This window comes from Necator americanus, chromosome V (genome assembly GCF_031761385.1).
Source record: "Necator americanus strain Aroian chromosome V, whole genome shotgun sequence".
Classification (NCBI taxonomy): domain Eukaryota; kingdom Metazoa; phylum Nematoda; class Chromadorea; order Rhabditida; family Ancylostomatidae; genus Necator; species Necator americanus.
The window spans coordinates 16108218-16128031 of NC_087375.1; the positions used below are offsets into that span (position 1 = coordinate 16108218).

A 19814-nucleotide genomic window follows, 5' to 3' on the forward strand; every position below is an offset into this window, starting at 1 on the left:
TTTGCCCTTCGTCGGCTCACTCATTCTTATTTGCTCAGTGCTCCAGGGTCTATCTGTGTTTTTGACTTTTTCTAAACCTATCACAATGCCTTTAGAAACAGGATATCACAAAATATATCGTTCTTACACAATGAATGTGGGACCTTCGCATGAAGTAGAACACTGCCCTTCCGCGTCTGCGATTGTACAGGTAGTGCAGCTTCTGCGCCCTTTTTGAGTAATATTAGTCGAATCGCGAACGCTGGACAACGACGGAGTTCTCCGCGTGAGAAGTTTCACAGCTGGGAAGACGAAATTGCACAATGCTACTATACACGGTTTTTCTAGATCACTAAATGGATTTGAGCGTGATTACGCTCATACTTGTGAACTACATACGTCCTTACCCCAATCTAATCCTAGAGAAAAGCAAATATCAAAATTTTGGAACTTGGAAGTATGGTCGGGTCGAAACAACGTGACGCACGGTGCGGTTGCGTAAGCGCCAACGATCGAAGAGAAGCAGAGCATAGCGGTTAGGATCGAAAAGGGACCCTATCTAGCACTACTCATCGTTGCAGATCCTGATGGTCTTGATGACACCGGCTCCCAACGGCTAGCTTCGAGCCGCTTGCGTAACTGCATCGACCTTTGTGCCGTTTTGACCCATCTATATCGAACTCTGTCAAGCTCTTGATTACCACCTACTATTTTGTTTGCGGAGGAAATTCATTTACATGAATGGAAATGTACATATATGTTCTTCAAAAATACATTTGCTTAAACACATCTAAAACTTCTACATATACACTTATTTTTGTTTGACTGTTATCTTTTAATTTTGAGAGTTTCTTTTTTCTCACGGTTCTTTTCTACATGAGAAAACTCCTACGACACCTAGAAACATCAATCAAAATACAAACACACCGACGGATCATGTCTCCTCGTCCAAGTTTGTTATTTTCTGTTCCTGCATCGTGAGAATGGGATCGTCAATAAGCTCAAACGCAGGTTCTCTTTGATTTTATTTCCATAAACTTGTCTGGCTCTGTTAAAACTAATAACTATTTTAGTAGTCTGCAGTCAACTCAATTAGGCGCTACTCTCATTACTCCAAGAGATAAGTGAGAGGTTCTTGAAAATCCCCAGAGGTCCTAAAGAAGAAGAATTTCTCACGAACAACAAACTCGCAGTCTTGCATAATGTGCTGTTTTCGAATAACCAGGATCCAAGGATTTTTCTTGGAAAATTCTATTGTGAGCAAAGCGAAGTAAAGACAAGGGAAATTTCGTTTGTTATGGCATAAAAGGGAATGCATCCTTTCGTCGATGAAACTGCGTGTACTCTTTTTACCTGGAAATCGTTATTTTCCACAGCATCCTTCAAGTGCTGGGAAATCTTTGATTTTTTGCAATTTAGTGGAAAAGAAGACAAAACATCTGAGATTAAGAAAGTCTCCTTCTTTCTGCCATGGAATGTGCCAGATCCTTCCACTGGTGAAGCAGGATTTGTTTTCTGTTCGCTGGAAATAATGAGCTTCTTTCCGTTCTCCCTCGTCCTTCCGAACACTTCCAACGATGACGTCATCTGTCGCAATCCCTATGCTATGTCTCCTAGTGCTCATCTGACCCCGGTCATTGTTCATCACTACTCCGCCCTCAGTCCGAAGAGGTGGCAATCGATCGATAGGTGACGACGACGACTCTGTGGACCACGCTGCTCATCAGAAGTTATGTTCCTCTGTTTTGCTATCACCAGATGCAGTCCGTGTCGTTACCGACTTTTTGCTGCTACTAAAAGATCACGTTTGTGCAGCTGCTGCCTGCTGGGCTATGGATTTTCCGCATTTATTTTCTTGGAAATTTCTGCTCAGTGTTTTATGCAGATTTCCATACGCATATTATTATCATTCTATCAAATTATATATCTTTCAAGTACATATCTTATCCATTATCGGATTTTTTTCTCCATATTTCTATTCGTTGGTATTTTTTATCTTATAATGTCTTTTCTGATGTTTACTTCTACAATTTGAAAAAAAATGTGCACAGACAGATCATTATTTGTGCGTTATAATTTCGTACTTGAATAGTCATTGTCCTACCATTTTTCTTGTATTTCGTGTCAAATTTCACTTATACTTCGGCTCTCCGCTTCCTTTATAATCAAATTCTCGGAATAGTTAACGTCTTTACCAACGACCTGTTAAATTTGAAAAGTTTTGCAAAGTAACACATGTAAACAACCGTATGTAGGGAGAATGCACTCTTCTTCTTTCCACTGCAATTTTTGTCACCTTAACAACACCTTAACATTTATTTTCTTACGAATTTAAGCACTCCTCGACATTTGTTTGATAGCTGCAGCCGTTGCAAAGCGGGGAGATAATGGGAAGATATTCCAAATTCATGGGTTCGCCAAATTCAACCATTTGCAGGGTCTCCTTATGGCTTAGTAACTGCTCATCTCTACTTACAAGTTTTGAATTTTCGATAATTTAAAGTGAGTGAATTTTTAAAATCCCAACCGACATTCATGTCAGTGAATTCGCCTAATAATTAGTCATTTGACGATTTTTTTTTCGATTTTCGTCTCGTTCAGAATCTACTCGAGGTCACTTTACATTTCATTTTGTCTCAATTTTTTTTTGTTTTGAATGAAGGTCACAGGTCTACCATTTCCAAGTCACTTATTTCACCTTAGCATCTTTAAAATAGATTTATTTTACAGTTATCTTATAAATTTCTGAAATGCCGCATTTAATAAATCCTGAGCGAAATGGACGGATGTAGCGCAGTTCATCAGAATTTCGACCGCGACCTCACGGCCAGTGGTTCGAAACCTCCCTACGCCTACCAGGCCTTTCATTCCTTCAGTGTCCACAAACTAGGACCAGACAAGTGTGGGAGAATGAAAGCACTGACTCAATACATCGGCTTGCTCTCCGCAGGTTAGAGTGGACATACGTTCAGAAACCTCAAACGATTCTGAATAGATTTCGAAAACATCCTAAGTCAATTAAGCGTTAGGCAGTTTATTCCTTGTCTTCTGGAACAAAACAGTTCATTTGCTGCGGGATGGTGATTTTTTCACTATTTTCCCAAACCTCAAGCTCATAGTTGATAGGTGCATAGATTGTGGATCGTAGTAGAAGAAACAGCTGCTTGTTGAATTCCCCTGGCTCATTTTAATTCTTTGTAATGGTCCAATCTATTATTCTATTTCTTCGGTTTATTCCGTTCAACTTCCCATCCTTCCAAACGTAGAGGCGCAGGTGAGCCTCGGCTCGTTGTCGGGTCATCATGCAAATTGCTTGGTACGTAGTTACTGTCTTCCTAACGCTGGGGCTGGGAAGAATAAAGATTAATTAAATAACTAAATGACAAACAAAGATTTGTTTTAAAAGTAGATAAAATAATAGGTACGAATTATAGACGAATAAGGAAATAAATTTAGTGATTAAACTGGTCTAGTGTATTTAATTACTATGCTTGCCAAAGTGAAGCTCCGAAGAGTAAGTCTAATGGATTAACGAATCGATAGAGACTTTAATGGACGTCTGGAAAATCTCTTGGTTTCTCACCGCTCTCGTTGTGGTTTTCATATGAACAACGTATCCGCGCGATTCCTCTCATGTTCACTGCACCTGGCTAGCAATTAGGGTGTCGGGAAAGGAGGCGAACGCAAGATCCCATGTTAAACATACCACAACGAGAATCCGCCAGAACTGTCAAAACGAAGCGTAAGCCGACAGCGGTGACCGTGATTAACTCGACCAACGTGCGGTTACACGCGCAAACCGAAGCTACCCGCCCACAAGGCCATGTATCGCCTCAATTTTGTTTCCTCTCTGACTTGCTCTGACTTGAAACTTGCGATTACTACGCGTCTCTTTATTGCCTGAGCTCCACTTGCGTTTGCGGTTCTACCGCAGCCTTCGTATTTCTTCGTTTCTTGTTGATGTGAAGTATTATTTTTTATATCGTGGCTGGGAATAATTTTAGCTGTCTAATCTTAACAAATGAAGAGAATAGAAAGGAAGTATAGTGATTTTTGCTTCACCTCTTTTATTTTTTCGTTAATTTTTTGGAATAATTTTTGAGCAAAGTTCCTTTTTTCCAATCAGCCGCAGTGGAAGGCCACTGAAGATTTCTACTCCTTGGTAGAAGGAGAATTTTGCAGTAAGCTTTGAGTGAAAACAATTAATATCTTCATCATTCTGTTGTTGAAGTCTTGACGTTTTGGACCTCAGAGTTCTTTCGAAAACCGGCCGGTTTTCCCTAGAAACGCTCCTGTTTCCTTTGCTACATATTCAGATGCGACTATTCTTCTCCACTGCTCATGTAATATACACATTCCTTCGTAATATTCGACCACAATAGAAAAAAAGGTCTCCTCTGCCGCATCATCTCTTCTGCTGTGTATGTTTAGAAAATTAGGTTGGAACGTCGTGTTCCCCTTTCGTAGAGCAAGTTTTGTTACATATATAGCCTCAGTTTCTAACTCCCCAGTGTTCTTCAACTCACGCAAATCTTGCCGCTGCTCTTGCACGAAAAGAAATAATATGAATTGCTGTAAACACGATATTTCTCCATGTCAAAATGGGTCGGCAGGTGAGCGCTGAAACTATCATTTATGCACGATAGCTCTCATTATGTATCGACTCTCTTGGTAGAGAATGTTTCCAGGAATTTTCGGAGCGGAAATTTTGTTTCAAATGAGACTTCATTTTTCTCATAGTTGAGTTCAAAGAGATGTACCTTGTATGCAGAAAAGAATGTAAAAGGCTGTGAAATACGTTTATTCGTTGAATGCAATCAGCCGCACTTTTTTATGGATTTAACTCTTGGGAATTCCTCATCCTTCTTTGTTAAAAATTAGAACGCTTTACGATTGCGACAGCTTGTTTTTACACCAGTGGCATTTTGTCATCCTCCATGTAGCTCGCGAAACGGATTTTCTTTGTCATAATTCTATTAGTCGAAAGACCCAAAATATTTAATCTGGGGCTGCAGTCCGTCGCTTCATGCTCATCCTTCTGCTATGCTTTATTGGATATGCTGCACTCCCCTCTTGTGCAATCCTCCCCAAATTTTAACTAAATTAGGCGCAAATTCTCCCCATTAATTAGTTGTAACTTCCCGAATATGAATCTATTTCACTTTGTTGAGAGCATGTAGATTGTGAGTAGGAAATGTAAGTACATCAAGGAAATTCTAGTAATTGCTCCTTTTATTGCGGAGGAATCTTTCAAACTTCTTAATTCATATTCCGCGATTTGATTCGCGAAAAACACAGTGCTTAATTATCATAAGTGCATTATTTTATGATGGAAATAGAAATGTCACTCACTTGAACTTTGCGCTCTTGCGTCCTTCGTCTTGATGGATTCATGTGTCTTCATGAATGTAATTCGTCATGAATTAACGAAATTAATCCTCCAAAAATATGATTGCCCATGGACATACGTCATTTTGACGAAATTTGGAAATTAGAGTCTCAGGGAGTAAGGGATTATTAAAGTATAGGGGACAATGAACACGGAGTATGCTCGGGACATGTTGGACTTACGGAGATTCGTGGTTCGGCATCTCAAGCAAATTTTTTTTAGAGAAAGCTTTATTCCGTCATTCCGACAGTGTGCAAGCTAACAACGGTTACAAACGTTAGTATTCCTATGTGATAGTGGCGCTGGAGCTCATACGGGTAGCGGATCTCGAGCTTAAGTTGAGGACCTATTGTGTGGCGTGGAGGCAGAAGAGATCTCTTGTCGCGAAGTATATTTTATCTCTGCAAGGAGCGCAGCGATATATGTAGGACCTAGCTTGTGTAAGGAGCTAGACTGCTTTTAAACTAAGCGTTAAGCTTTTAAGTTTTTAGTCATTTTAAATTTCCTTCTCTCTTATTTTTTGTCATAGGACTCTCAACAAACATGGAAATAGTGGTCCCGAACAATAATTCTGTAGGTGAAGGTGGCAATGCAAGCAGATAAAGAGTGAATTGTAAAGTGTTCATGACTTTCAAAAAAAAGATTTGAGGCGATGTACAGCCGTACGTTTAGGTTCCTTATAAACGTACATAAGAAAGTAATACGTTTATAAGTGTTTCAAGCAATTGTGCCACCTACGCGAACATCACACTTTTTAAGGAATAAATTTCGTTGGCAGACTCCTCTCTCACTTTTTAAGCCGAAAACACCTATTCTACGCAATTCTTTAGGTTTCACGAGCTATCTGTGGTGAGAAAATATATTGTACATTAGGATTTGCGGCAGAAATTTAGATGGATCTAGGAGCGGCGCAGTCGTTAAGAGGGTCCGCTGTGGCTGCACGACCGATCGGAGGTTCGAATTCGCTCTGGTACCAACAAAGCCTTTCATCCCTCTGAGGTCGATAAATTGGTACCAGACCTGTCTGAGAGGATAAAAACACTGTCTTGATTCTTCGGCCAGCCCCGCAAGTCATTGTAGGTGACGCACGAGCGTGCATAAACGTCAAACGAATTCTACATCGAAGTTGAACGCGTAGGTGCGTCCCCAGGGGATCTATCAGGAACTGTTTATTGACAACCAAGAATGCTTCCTTGAGCCATCGAATTTTCCCTTCGACACCTTTAAATATATGTCATGTGATTTGACTACGAACACTTCTTTCTACTCTTTTCATCTCCGTCGAAGAGATTGTAGGCCACTTGCGAATTTTCTGCATGAACAACTTCTTTTTTCAGCGAAATTCTGTTCTGCGGCGGAAATTTCGGGTTCACACTCGCTGTCTTTTACTGCTTGTGAATTTTTCCATTTTTGTTCCCCTCCTACTGGTTCTATTCAATTTTTCCTACCATACTCTGAAATTTCCAACTACATGTTCGTTTCCAGAATGTCACCCAAACGACCGTCATCCCTGTATGGCTCAGCACAGGGATGCTCCTTAAGATCGTACAGGTCCTATAATTCTATCAACAAGGTCAGTCACACGGAGCCATGTCAACTAGAGGTTTGTCTTTTGACTTCCTTACTTTGTCGAGCTGAGCATATGTCAGCGATGGTTTAATGTAAACTCTGTTCGATTTGTTGATCGAGAAATGTTTTTTGTCAAATCCTCGTTAATGTCGTTAATGGCACCATGTGGCGGCGGCTGTCTGCATCTTTCATGTGCCATATGCGCTCTTGTTCGACCCACATTTTAATTGTACATGCGAGAGATACGAGCTACTGGTTTGGTGCCAGGATTTCGAAAGAAAGAAGAATTGTTCATGTGTTTACTCCGCTAATTTCACATGGATAGTAATCAAGAGATTTCTGGACGCTTGGTGTGCATTCGACGCTCTCACGCAATCCTGCCAAATGTCATGACCTCGGCGGATTTATTTGCCCATTACCAGACTGGACCTCGGAAGAACGATCAAATGACTATGTATCGTCTTTCATTTCCTAGCCGCTCTTGGGAAATATGGATTCCGGAGGTGATTATTCTGGAGGTTTTAATACGTCTAACAGTAACGTAACTGTTCTCCCTAGGGTGTAAAACCATTGCTTCCCTCATAGAAGAGATGACAGCGCCCAGATCGGAGCAAAGTCAGATGTGGGGTTGGGGAGGGAGGATTGGGTGGAGTTGTCAATCCTTCATTACGCGCTATTGTTTACAGGTTTTGTTTTGTTTTAATGTTGACAACAGGCGCTAAAACTCGCTACAGAAGACCGAGACAGTCATAATCAAAGTTGTAGCACCAAACAGTGATCGTTGCAACAATTTCTCCGCCATCCTATCAAACAAGTAACACGGCGCATTGGATGGCTGCAGGACATCTGAAGAAAAAGAACACAAAAGCGGTGAACGCTCTCTTCAGCTCCTTGTACTCTTGGGAAACACGTGAAGCTTTGTGAATTTGTCCCTGTATCAAGACACCGCCACTTCTCGCTTAAGCTGTACACATCTCAAGTCCTTCTTGCTTCTAACACGTGATATGTTTGCATTGACAAGCTATAGGTGTGAAATGTCCGCCTCTGCGTGTCACCCTGAATCTCCAATTACAGTGTTATATTTACTCGAAAAAGTGAAAAAGGAGTCTGACAGCTTCTATCGTTTATTTCTCTGACGTGTGTGCGATTTAGTGAATAATAACAACTATTTGAAACAGTTTTTATGTTCTATGCCTGCTTGGGGGATTTTTTTTCTAGAGTATCATTTTGTTCCATGTTATATTTCTCAGAGTTTGTAGGTGTGGGTGTCAGAGCACTTGAATACTAATAAAAACTCTAGTGAACTTGTTTTTTTTCGGTCAATAAATAAATCTAGCAGAATTTTTCTCCGAAGGAGATGCAATAACAAAAGGTCACTGCACAACGGAGAAAAGGTGTGGATTTCGAGAAATCTGCGAATAGAATCGGATATACACCTTAATTATCTATAAACAAATACTTCGAAGTAAGAAAATGTCGAAGTCGGTAGAAATGTGAAAGGGTAGAAAGGTGAAAATGAGCCTGAGAATTTCGAATTATTGCTGTTTTCCTTTTCTTTGAAATACGATGAGTTTTTTTCTAGTGTTTGCATTCCTAATTACGAGATCACAAGTGCCAGGAGAAGTACTTTTCTTTGAGTCGACACGTCCATCTCCAAGAATTCCAAGAAGAATATCCCCCCTCTAGCTGAAATGTAAGGCATTCTCCATTACATGTCGTTCTCAGAAATTGAGAATTTCGTCAGGTGTCCAATATAATCTTCTATTATTCATCATGGTTTTCCAAAATGCTCCAAGATGATGCATTTCTAATTCTGGGCGGATACTGTAGGAATGTCATCGTTAATTACCGGAACAAATAGTGTGTTCGTAGCGATGATGATGGACGACAATGGCCGTAACCGCTAGTTAGTCCTCACGGGTCGCACCATGTACTCGTTGACGGATGCCTCATGGGGGCAAACAACCGAATACTTGTATGAATTCCTTTTTACTCCGTCAACTATAACCTTCGATACCTTCGATATTTGTTTTATGAGGAAGAGAACCTGCGAAATACAATCTTATCGAGGGTGGTCAATGGTTATTATTTCATCTAAACTAGTAATTAACTAAAACATTTCTTCTCTCAATGAAATCAAAATACAGCCATAAATGCTTACATCTTTTCATGTCTCTCTGTGAATTTGGAAGTTGGAAATTATAAGGGTAGTGCTTCCCGCTGGGACCCACCAGAAAACTATCTAGTGGGCAAAGAGCAGGTACAGTAGTAAAGAACCGAGAAATGAATAAAAGATACAAGGTAGCAACACTTATGTCTTCTCGCTATGAAAACGAGGTTTTGGTCAAACTTTATTATTAGCCTGACATTTCTACAATTTCGTCTTCATCAAAGGCCAGTCTCACCGGCTGGCGGAGTAAACCACCGCGTTGTTACTGATTGTCACCAACGTTGTCACGAGGTAACAATATTTTTAAAGGCACAGACTAGTAGCAAGTGGCAATTAGTGCAGCTCCATCACAGCACCTACGCTTAGAAACCATTTATTCTATCGAGTCAGATAGTAAGGATAAAGGATAAAGGATAAAGAGTCTGGCGTTAATCAATCAGCTTCGGATGCGCCCCCACGTCTACTTCAATTCAGAATGGTTTGAGGTTTGCGAACGTGTAACTGGTCTATACAGTGACTTTCATACAATACTATGCTATAAAATACGACTATACAATGGTCGGCCGTTGTGTCAAGTCAGTGTTTCTATCCTCCCAGACAGGTCTGGTACCAATTTATCGACCCCAGAGGCATGAAAGGCTTGGTGAGCACTAGGGCGGATTCGAACCTCCGATCGATCGTGCAGGAAGCGAAACCTCTAACCGACTGCGCTACGCCCGTCCCAATTGCAATATGCCTCGGAAATAAAAAAAATAATGAAAATAAAATATTAAAAATTGATTGTGTTCTAAACTGATAGCAGTTCCCGGTATGAATAATAATTTTGAATTTTTTCAGGAAGTGAAGGTCGCCATAAAATCACAATTTGGAGCCGAATTCCGCCGTTTTTCAATAATGATGGGCGCTGGGACTCCAGTGCCGTCCTACGAAGAATTCGTTGCTAATGTTCAGGTAGATTTCATTTTTTTTTGGAAGATTTCTGCTAATCATGTCTTCTGGTTGTAGCAAAATTTTATTTTAAGAAACTTCACCGATTAAATGAAGATCAAAAGTCTTCAACTCATATTACGTATGTGGCAGGTGACGGAAGTACTCTGCCGATTTCAAATGATGAGGTGAGCACAAATGATTCCTCAACGTTTTATTAATTTAATTTTGTAATATTTATTTGCATCGAGAACAACGAAATGTATTCATACATGAATAGTGCTGCGATGATTAAATTTCAATAGAATTGAACTACTTACGTGATCCAAAGTAGCAATGGATTGAGATTTGGAGTATTTTCTTCTGATTTTTCTCACAGCAACCGAAAAATAGAAAGAAAATCTCTCAATGCTTTAGTAATAATTCTCTAAATTTTTCATTGTGTGTGCAAAATTCCAGACAGTCGGTGAAGTAAAGCGAAACCTTAACCTTACTCAATATTTCCAGAATCTCAAAAAAGCATTGGAGGTGCGAGGACGTGTTTTACGGCTCGTTGTTCAGCACAAAGGAGAAACATTAGAAGAACAATTTGGATACGGTGTTTCACCTGAAGTGCTCACCCGAAAGAAAAGAAAAGTTTCCATATCAGCTCCACAAGATTTCAGACGGGCAAGCTTTTTCTTGGAATTTCTTGTTTACTAGTGAATGATTTCACAATTTTTTTTTCACAAAAATTAAGAGAGGGAAGTTCATCAGTGTTTCAAGGTATGCTTTGCACTTGGAAGTGTGAAGTAGTCGCAGATTTTCACTAGCGCTCTTCAAATCGCCGGCCTTTGGTTGTGTAATCGAAGCGGAATTGTCATAGGGCCAGTTTTTCAAGCAAGCGTGTTTTGAGCGGTTACATTCCTAGTGAAAGTCAATGATCCGTGACAGTGTAAAGCTTGGCTGAACCAGGTTGGCGAGAGATGCCTAAGTGAAAGGCAGCGTATCCCGAAATTGACGATGTTGGGATCTCTCCACGGACCGATAGTGGCGAAAACCTGATCGGGCTGAGCTCTCCTTAGTGGTCCAGAAGACCAGCGAAACAGACTCATGTGATCCCCTCTCCTCAAAGGTGCAACTTGTTACGGTTAGTAAAACGAGGGAAATTTCCAGCACGTCTGCGATTTTGCGGGTGACCCTGCTTCTCCTGCTAATTTGAGTTATATTAGTTGGATCGTTTGACGATGTTGGACTTGCCGCCCTTCTATTGCATAACAAAGTATACCAAACAAATATATATATATATATATATATATATATATATAATCACGCTCGTGGTCGTGAACTACACTTCTACACGCGTCTATTCGCGAAAGGATCCCAAGTTCGAAGTTATTTCAGTTTGCATTAGAACTACCGGAAGCAGTTTTTATTGCATGATCAAGATAAAAAGGTGCATGTTTACCATTGCCTTATTGAAGCCCTTTGGTAGGTGCAAAGTAGAACGTTACTTTACCTCGTCACAGTTAATACTCATTTTTGCGTACAGTTTCGCCAGTTGGAATTTTCAAGATGTTTCTTTGATTTTTGAGGACATATCTGAACGAAACTGTTTAAGATTTTGTTTTTTACTCAGTGAGTGTAATCTTGAATATTAGGGATGGAAATATTAAGAAATTAGAAGAATATTATTAATATTAATAGAATATTATTAAGAAATTTTAGAGGAAATATTAGTAGAGAAGTAAATAGATCCATGGAAGACACATAAATTCGTTTCGTCACAAACTGTGAGTCTTGAACCCTCTTTTCGGCCCAGTGAACTATTGGACTGTGGAAAACTCCACAAACTTCTTTAGCGCATAGGTTGTAGCATGTTGACGTTTTTGATGCTTACAGGTTTCCTCAATTCTGGATGCTGATGTTCTACCTCACGAACTCCGGCGAGTACGACTATGTAAATTCTACAACAATAAACCGCTAGGCTTCTTCATTAGAGATGGTGAGTTAGAGTTTCAGGAAGCTGCTGTGGGGCAAATTTGGTTGAGATATGACCCCGATGCAGTGGTGGGGTTAGGAAAAGACATAAAAGTTGAGCTAGATGAAGTTCTTAACTGATATTGAGAACTGCACTATGTAGAACTCGAATATCACATCCATACAGTTCAATTCACATTGCGAGCATCTTTGTGTTTGAGCATTTTTTCAAATAATCAAGCTATATAAAAACGGGCTCATTCTGTCACATGTGCTTGCGTGTGAGTGTGTGCGTAATGAAATTCCACAAAGCAGTGATACGGGTCCCACCGCGTCAAATAGTTGCGCCGGCACCAGAAGGCGTTATAATGGAGTCTGACGGGTGCCGCGGAGTCGGATTGATACGCCGAAGCACAGTAAGCACAGTAGGAGTAATAACTCCAAGTGAATTTGTCAAGAATTGAGCGAACACAACGTCGAACCTCATCCCTATCAGTACGATGACGACGTTCATGTGATTTCATGTTGGTAGATTGTTCTGCGCAAATCGGTGTGGAGAAATAGAAGAAAAAATCATGCTTCGAAGTATGTATGCAAATTGTTACGGTGTAGAAGGAATATATGTAGGCGTGAAGTCAAGTTAGAATACTCTGCAAATGTAGTAGGGGCACCCTTGGGAGGAGAACTGTGAAAACACCAATCCGTCATCATTTCATGAATGCTTGCATTTCTGAAGTAAAAGAACGAAAGAAGCGTCTTTAGAAAATGTACAAATTTAATTCCACGGAACACCCCACTACTTTTGATTTCTTCTGATTCTGAAGACAGACGAAGCGTGCCACCCAGGAAGTCTGGTGTCTAGTGCTAGGCGTACATTTTTACATTTACATATTGGTCTGTTAATAACGCTTACACTTTTTGATGTGATATCACCAAAAGGCGGCCAAAAACTTAAGATCTCCTCAGATCAGAACTTAAGAACTTAAGATGCAACATCCCATTGTGCTCAGGAAAAATAGTAACGAGTGAAGTAAAATCCTTCTGCGGCAGGATCCCTGCTCCTCTGTCTTCGTATTGAGATCCAGCTATTAGCTTCGCTATATTTATGCGCTGTGAACACTTGAAAACAGCGCCACTTCTAATGTAACCATTGCAGTATACGTCAAAAGTTTCCTTACTTATAACCGTGAACGTAACGGAAGCCTTACAGTTCTAATAATGGATAGAAATTAAGCAAACGCACCAGAATGACGCCGCTGGGATCAAGGATCCGTGATTAATCAGAAGGAAACAGCTATTGCCTAATTTGCCACAGATTTTGCGATCCTGCTTTTTACAGCATCGGTGTGCTAGTAACACGCTGTAGATATCTGAGTAATAAATCCTGTAAGGAATATAATATTTTCAATTTCAGGATTCTCTGAACGCCTGACCCCTTGGGGCTTCGCGCCAACACCTGGCATATTCATTTCTCGGCTTTTGCCCAACGGTCTCGCTGCTTCCACGAATCTCCTCAATGTTAACGATGAAATCATTGAAGTGAACGGCATCGACGTGAGTGTTCGTTGAGTCTATTTTAGAACTAAACTGGGCAACTCTTTAATGACATCTCAAAGAGTTTAGGTATCCGGGAAAACTTTGGATCAGGTCACGGATATTATGATTGCCAACTCAGCGAACTTGATATTGACCGTGAAACCAGCAGCGTCAGCTCCCTACCGTCCCATGCCATTTTTTATGCCATCTCCCTGCAATATGAGCCCATATCCACCAGGATACTACAGTCCATATTCATATCGAGATCATTTCATACCTCCAGGATACTGTAGTCCTGAAATGTCACAATCAATGCACATCCAAAGCAACCTCTATCACTACTCCAGTGAGAATCAGCCCCTGATGCCACGGTAAGTTCTGTTTAGTTGAATCAATTTCTGCTGCCTTAAATGAGCTTTCCTTAATTTTTTTCTCACAAATCCAATGTTATTCTTGCTAGGTCAAAATTTTTAAGAGTTATTTCTTTTTCGATAAATCTCATAATTTTCTCGAGAACTGTTGGTGACATGTTTAGAATACCGATCTCTCAACCTTTCAATGCCTCTTCATTCTCGCGCGAGAGCACATGGAGAATCAGTGACAAACTTGCCAAGATGTCGTTACGATCTCGTGACTCTCCAACACATTCTGATAACAAGAAGCGTCCTCTCAGTGTACATTGTTCAACGCAAAATTCAGTTCTTTTATCGCCATATGCAGCGTATGGGTATTGATCGATTGTTGTAAATAATCCAATAAATCTTATAGCAGATTTGTAGTCCTTTGAAGGACAGAATCGTTTTTTTTTTGCAGTTTTTTTTTTGCATTGGAGCGGTGACTTTGTGATAGATACGTATTTGTTGCCTTTGTTTCTTTTTTTCCATATGTTCAAAATGTCTGGTAGCCATATAGTTGGCGCCGAATGCGTTCAGCCAGGTGGGCGCTACGCGCCACACGCAACTCCAACTCTTCACAGGGTTGAAGTGCTCTCTCTTCTCGTTTACCTACCCCATTAAGGACGCATCTCGCTCACTTAGTTTACAGTTTTGGTTCTGATCATTGAATTCATAGAAGATAGTGAAATCTGACGTAGGTTCCGTTCAAGAATAGTGGTCCATACAAAAGAAGTGCAAAATTCTGCTTACATCAAAGCTACTAGATTTTGCACTCAGCTAATTCTTGCTTCATTGATGTTCTACAGACATATGTTGAGGAATATACATGTGTACAGATGATATACTCACGCAGACATAGATCTTCGAGAGAACGATCTAATCGGATCGTCCATGCCTCCCACGAGGACAGGTGTAGCGCCGTCGGTAAGAGCTGTCTATATGATCGACTGGAGGTTCAAATCCGCCCTGGTGTCGACTAAGCTCTTCATCCATCGGCGGTCCATAAATTGATAACAGGCTTGTCTAGGAGGATAAAACTCTGACTTGGCACATCGGCTAGCCTTTGCAGATCACTGTATAGGCTAATTACACGTTTGCAAAACTGAAACGGTTCTGAATTGAAGTGAACGTGGTGGCGCATCCCAAGCAGATTGGGTTAATGTTAGACACTTTATCCTTTATCCTTCAGACCACACTGAATTTTTCGGTAGGATTTCTAATAACTACAATTTCGGAACCTTGGGATATACGTGTCACACAATTGGTGAGCTTGGTGTCATAGCAATCTAGTGCGATGGGTGATAAAGTGATGAAGATGAATGATGATGATGATGAACGAAAGATGACCTGCAACTGCTTTTCAAAGCATCACGACTTCTCTAGAAAGAAGTGAAGGGCTTTCATTTTGTGGTATCCCTCTTTATAAAAACATCCAAATTTCTTCGGAGAAGATCTACGAGACCTTGAACTCCAATGATTAAACGCTGCTCTTCGTTGGAGGACCGACACGCCAGGAAATTCCATAGTCATTAATTGCGTTACTTAACGAGCGCATAATACGGGTTGTTATCAGAAGAAGAGCTGCAAGACTAAAAATCACGAGTTGATCGCTTATCACACGAAAGTTCCACTAATTCAGGTCCTTTTCTAGAAGGTTTCAGTCAGTCCCCGTGTGTGTCGAAAGTTGTGTGATATTTCAGTTATTTACATTTTATACAAAAACGTTTGTACTTAGTGAATATCCATTGTTTTGTTACCTCTCTCAACGAGACCGATTGTCCCGGTATGACAAAAGTTATGATTGAGAAAAGCAAAAACTTCGTATCTTCCTGGTTCTCCTTCGACTTCGTATCCCTCACAGTTTCCTCAATTTCTTGTTATTTGTTAGCTTGCAATCCGTATTTTTAAGATGCTGCTGCTTTGCCTGCTTCCGTTCGTCGCGGCGATGCCATTCGACTTGGATTCCCAGCTTGCCACTACCATCACTTACGACGAAAATTTTGCGCGAAGCAAAATGATGCCGTTGGCTGCCGCAGCCTATTCCTCAAATCCACAACAGTGCCTCACTAATTTGTTTACAAACGCTCAGGTTTGTGAATTCTAGGAAAAATTGTCTGGGCTACAGCGCCTGTTTTTCATCACCGAGTTTCAGTTGAAGAAACTAAGGTCTGTTATTTGCGACATCACTTTAGTCGACAAATGCACTGGATTTACTGCCGTCAGCAGCGACGATAAGGCCATAATTTTGTCTTTCAGGTAACGACGTTTTGAATTGCTTGGTCATTCACAATTACATCTTTTCTCGCTATTAGAAGGTAAACAAAAGTGAAATCAAGAAGAATTCTATTTCACGTGTCATGAATATAGATATCCTGAAAATGAGACATTTTATATACTGATCATTGGCTGCACCTCACGCACTATATACAGTTGCGTCAAGATGACCTGAAGCATTTCCAGTTATGCTCGCGCTCGTGATAGGGGCCTCGCCAACTCTAAGTTGCTAGGGGCTGAGCGAGGGCCACTTCGAGTGGAATCGCTTACGCATTTGCTCCAAGATCAGTTCGTACCAGCTTTAAAAAATGTCGGTCTTTCGTGAATTCTTAGAAATTTTGACGAAATAAATTAGGTAAGTGCTTGATTTTCGACAATAAAGAAGGAGATTATGAATTTGTATTGGATTCTCTATTCTGAAGGCACCTGCGAAGTGGTGCAACAAATTCGTGATAGGGTACCATTAAACAATTGCATTTCTTGATCTTCCAATAAAGAATCACCCGTTGGGCATGCTATCACTAAAGAGGTACTTAAAAGAAGCATACCTCGAACATAACTTGTTAACGTTGGGATTTCTCCAAGAAGAAAGTAGGGTTAAGGGTGTAGATTATGAGTATGGAATGGACCAAACTCGATTCCCCCTGATCCGAACAAAGACGTGGAAAACGAACCTCCCTTACGAATTCTTCCACGAGGCGCCTTACAACCCGCCACCCTCGTACAAACAGCGCGTTCGCGAGAAGATGAAAAGAAGTGAAGTCTTTTCAGCAGCTACTTCAGGCAAAACCAAGTAGTATTCTCCTGAGGAACCCCTAACCTTATCTCTTCTTGAAGAGATCTCAACGTCGTCAATTATATGAAATGCTGCATGCCACCATTGGATGCCTTTTGAAATACAGGTGGAACATCCTTGAGAAACGTCATGTACATTATACATTCACAGAACTAAACACAATAACACAAAATCCATACATAAGTGACCTCTGCTGTTTAATCTAGTATTTGCAGAGGAACTGATCGTAATATTCAACTAATCATGGAAGGAGATGAGACCATGCTTAAGAATCATGTGGGTATAAATTTTTGTAATCATATCTTTTTCGGAAAGAAAGCAACCACTTCCGTTGACTCTCATAACAAACAGGGCTGATTTAGACCGCTTGGGCCGCTGGCGGAGTAGTATCGAAGTACTACAGCGATGCGTTCACGAGAGTTTGGATGAATGGAATAAAGGACGATCTCACAACTCTGCAGAGCCAGAATCCTACTTACGAGCTTTGGGTAATTCGCTTCTGCACATTATTTCACAGTGTGCTACTGTTATTCTGCTCAGATTACTGGACATTCACTCGGAGGAGCCATGGCATCACTCGCCGCATCCTACATCTCCTATAACAAAATCTTTGCAGCCAATAAGGTGCTTGACGGTATTTTCTCTTGTGAGAATATATCGATACCATTTTCACCCACTGTGGAGAAAGTTTTTTTGTTCTCTTCTTCAGATCAAACTTGTCACCTTCGGACAACCGAGAACTGGTGACAAGGCATTTGCCGCTTCTGTTGAAAAAGACGTGAGTTAGTTTAACGGTCACATCACTATATCAAGGCGGGGAAGGTGAACAGCGTGTTGGATATCTCTTGAATCATCTAGTAGTTAGAAGATGGCAGAAGTTTCTCACCACTTTTTTTTTTTTTTGAAATTTCGTTTCGGAGCTTTTTCGGAGCTCAAGATTTATTTAATCAATTGGTTTAATTTAGTTTCGGAGCTCCAAATCTCGTATTGATTTTTATAAGCTGTGCACGAGGTTGTTGAATAATTTTATTGACTAGGGTTTTGGCAAAATTGCCTTCTTCAGAGTCTTATAACGAAGACGCCTAACAGGGACCACTGACTAGTCGATCCCGACAGCTGGTCGATTTGGTTCGGTCTGGTGATCGATTTTTCTTAACTTAAGATCAGAGAAAAGGAAGGAAAGAAAGATTCGAGAAAGAAATCCGAGAGAAATTCCAAAAAATGAGGAATTTTTAAACCGCACAAATGCGCATGTATGAGAACTTTTTTGTCCGCTAGCAGAAACTTTGTGTTAAGTGAAATTAATTGAGGTTTTAAGGAAAATAGAACAGATAGAGATGTAATGTGAGTATCTCCATCATCTACTTCGGAAAAATTAATTATGCTATTTTCCCGGGTATAAAAAAGAGTAGAGTTTATTTGCGATTTGCAGTCATTCCCTCACTTTCATAACAAATCAGACTTAAGTTTTTAGTACCGACAGTAATCAAATCGAATAGCTTTTCCGAAAATGCAAACTGAAATCCTAGCTTTTTTCCTCCACATAGGTACCATACACTTTCCGCATCACGCACGCTCATGACATGGTACCTCATCTTCCTTCAGAAAACGTGCAAGGATATTATCATCACAAAACCGAGGTAAAACGGATTTTCTGAGATTTTTGCCGCTTATCGAGCTTTACCAACTGAGCATTAAGGCGTTCTACAACAAAGGCATGGGTACGGGAGCTCATTACTACGTGTGTTATGACATGGGCGAAAGCACATTTTGTTCTGATGGAAATCTTCTTGACACCTCCATCAAGGATCATCTTCACTACTTCGAGCAGGATCTTAGTGAATACGGCATCAAAGGCTGCAAATAAAAGGATTATTGACGCTTGAAATTGTGTCGTTATGAATATGCCCAGTATGAGCCCTTCTGACAGGTAATCGTAAAGCTTTTCTGCTGCATGTTATGTTACCGCATAGTACAGTAGGCTGAAGGAACTGTAGTGTTTGGATGTCAAAGTCCAAGAACTAAAAACAGTTTTTGGTTTTGACATCCACAAAAGAGACAGAAAAGATAAAAAATTAAAGATAAGATTAAAAAAAAGATAAAAAGAAAAGGAAAGAAAAGCTTGTTTCGTTTCTAAGAACATGAAACGATGTTCTCAATGCATCTCTCAGATAGGTACATAAAGGAATCCTATGTATCATGAGACTGACGTTGTTCGGATCTCTCCACTAGTCGTGATATCATTGTTTGACGCGGTTGCCTGAGCTGTGTCGTCCCCGAGCACAGCTCTGCCCAACATTCTCGATGCACAGCTCGCACAGAATCCATCCATATCCTGTAAGGCTCAGTGCCTCACTTGAACTATCATCTATCGACAACTAGTGACCGGGGCACCTCACGTCAACAGCGTTTGGCACTGCCTCATAGTGAAATGGAGAGTTGTTATCAAAGATTCCACGCTCTCTGCAGGGATTTGAGTATTTGTGCTGGCCCTTGAACAACCGCACCTTTCGCAATATCGGGGTGATTTTCGTCCTGCAATAGTGCAAGTTATATAGCTCATGCGTGTACCGAAATTCCTGATTGCGTTGAGAACAAGCAAAAGCCACCAGTCAGATTCGCACCTGCGGCTCCTCCACTAGTACATAGGGGTGAAAGTGTATTTCACGAGTATGTGTGAAATCAGGTTCAATTCCATCTAATAAGCCAGAATAAAAGCGTGTGAACAGCCTCTTTTGCACCGGTGTCTCCAATGACACAACTTGCCACAAGTTGTAGGACGGTAGTAATCCGCAACGCGTCTGCGATTGTGCGGGTGAG

At 40.7% G+C, this 19814-nt stretch overlaps 1 protein-coding gene across 3 annotated transcripts; it reads left to right on the plus strand.

Moving 5' to 3' along the window:
• Window positions 1-6854: 6854 nt before the first annotated feature.
• On the plus strand, window positions 6855-18861 carry RB195_014039 (uncharacterized protein; the record flags this gene model as incomplete). 3 transcript variants are annotated; one of them, XM_064204136.1, is made up of 15 exons in its annotated part: window positions 9739-9750; window positions 9945-10058; window positions 10130-10222; window positions 11916-12018; window positions 13408-13547; window positions 13617-13900; window positions 14065-14203; window positions 15834-16013; window positions 16077-16180; window positions 17210-17270; window positions 17357-17482; window positions 17535-17618; window positions 17704-17772; window positions 18542-18634; window positions 18694-18861. In XM_064204136.1, 15 exons carry the CDS (start codon window positions 9739-9741, stop codon window positions 18859-18861), a joined length of 1770 nt encoding a protein of 589 aa, XP_064060016.1. The 3 variants fall into 3 exon arrangements, with proteins under 3 accessions (XP_064060015.1, XP_064060016.1, XP_064060017.1); XM_064204135.1 differs by lacking the exons at window positions 9739-9750; window positions 9945-10058; window positions 10130-10222; ... (2 more) ...; window positions 13617-13900; window positions 14065-14203; XM_064204134.1 differs by lacking the exons at window positions 9739-9750; window positions 15834-16013; window positions 16077-16180; ... (4 more) ...; window positions 18542-18634; window positions 18694-18861 and adding an exon at window positions 6855-6971 and having other exon boundaries at window positions 14065-14263.
• Window positions 18862-19814: the final 953 nt, after the last annotated feature.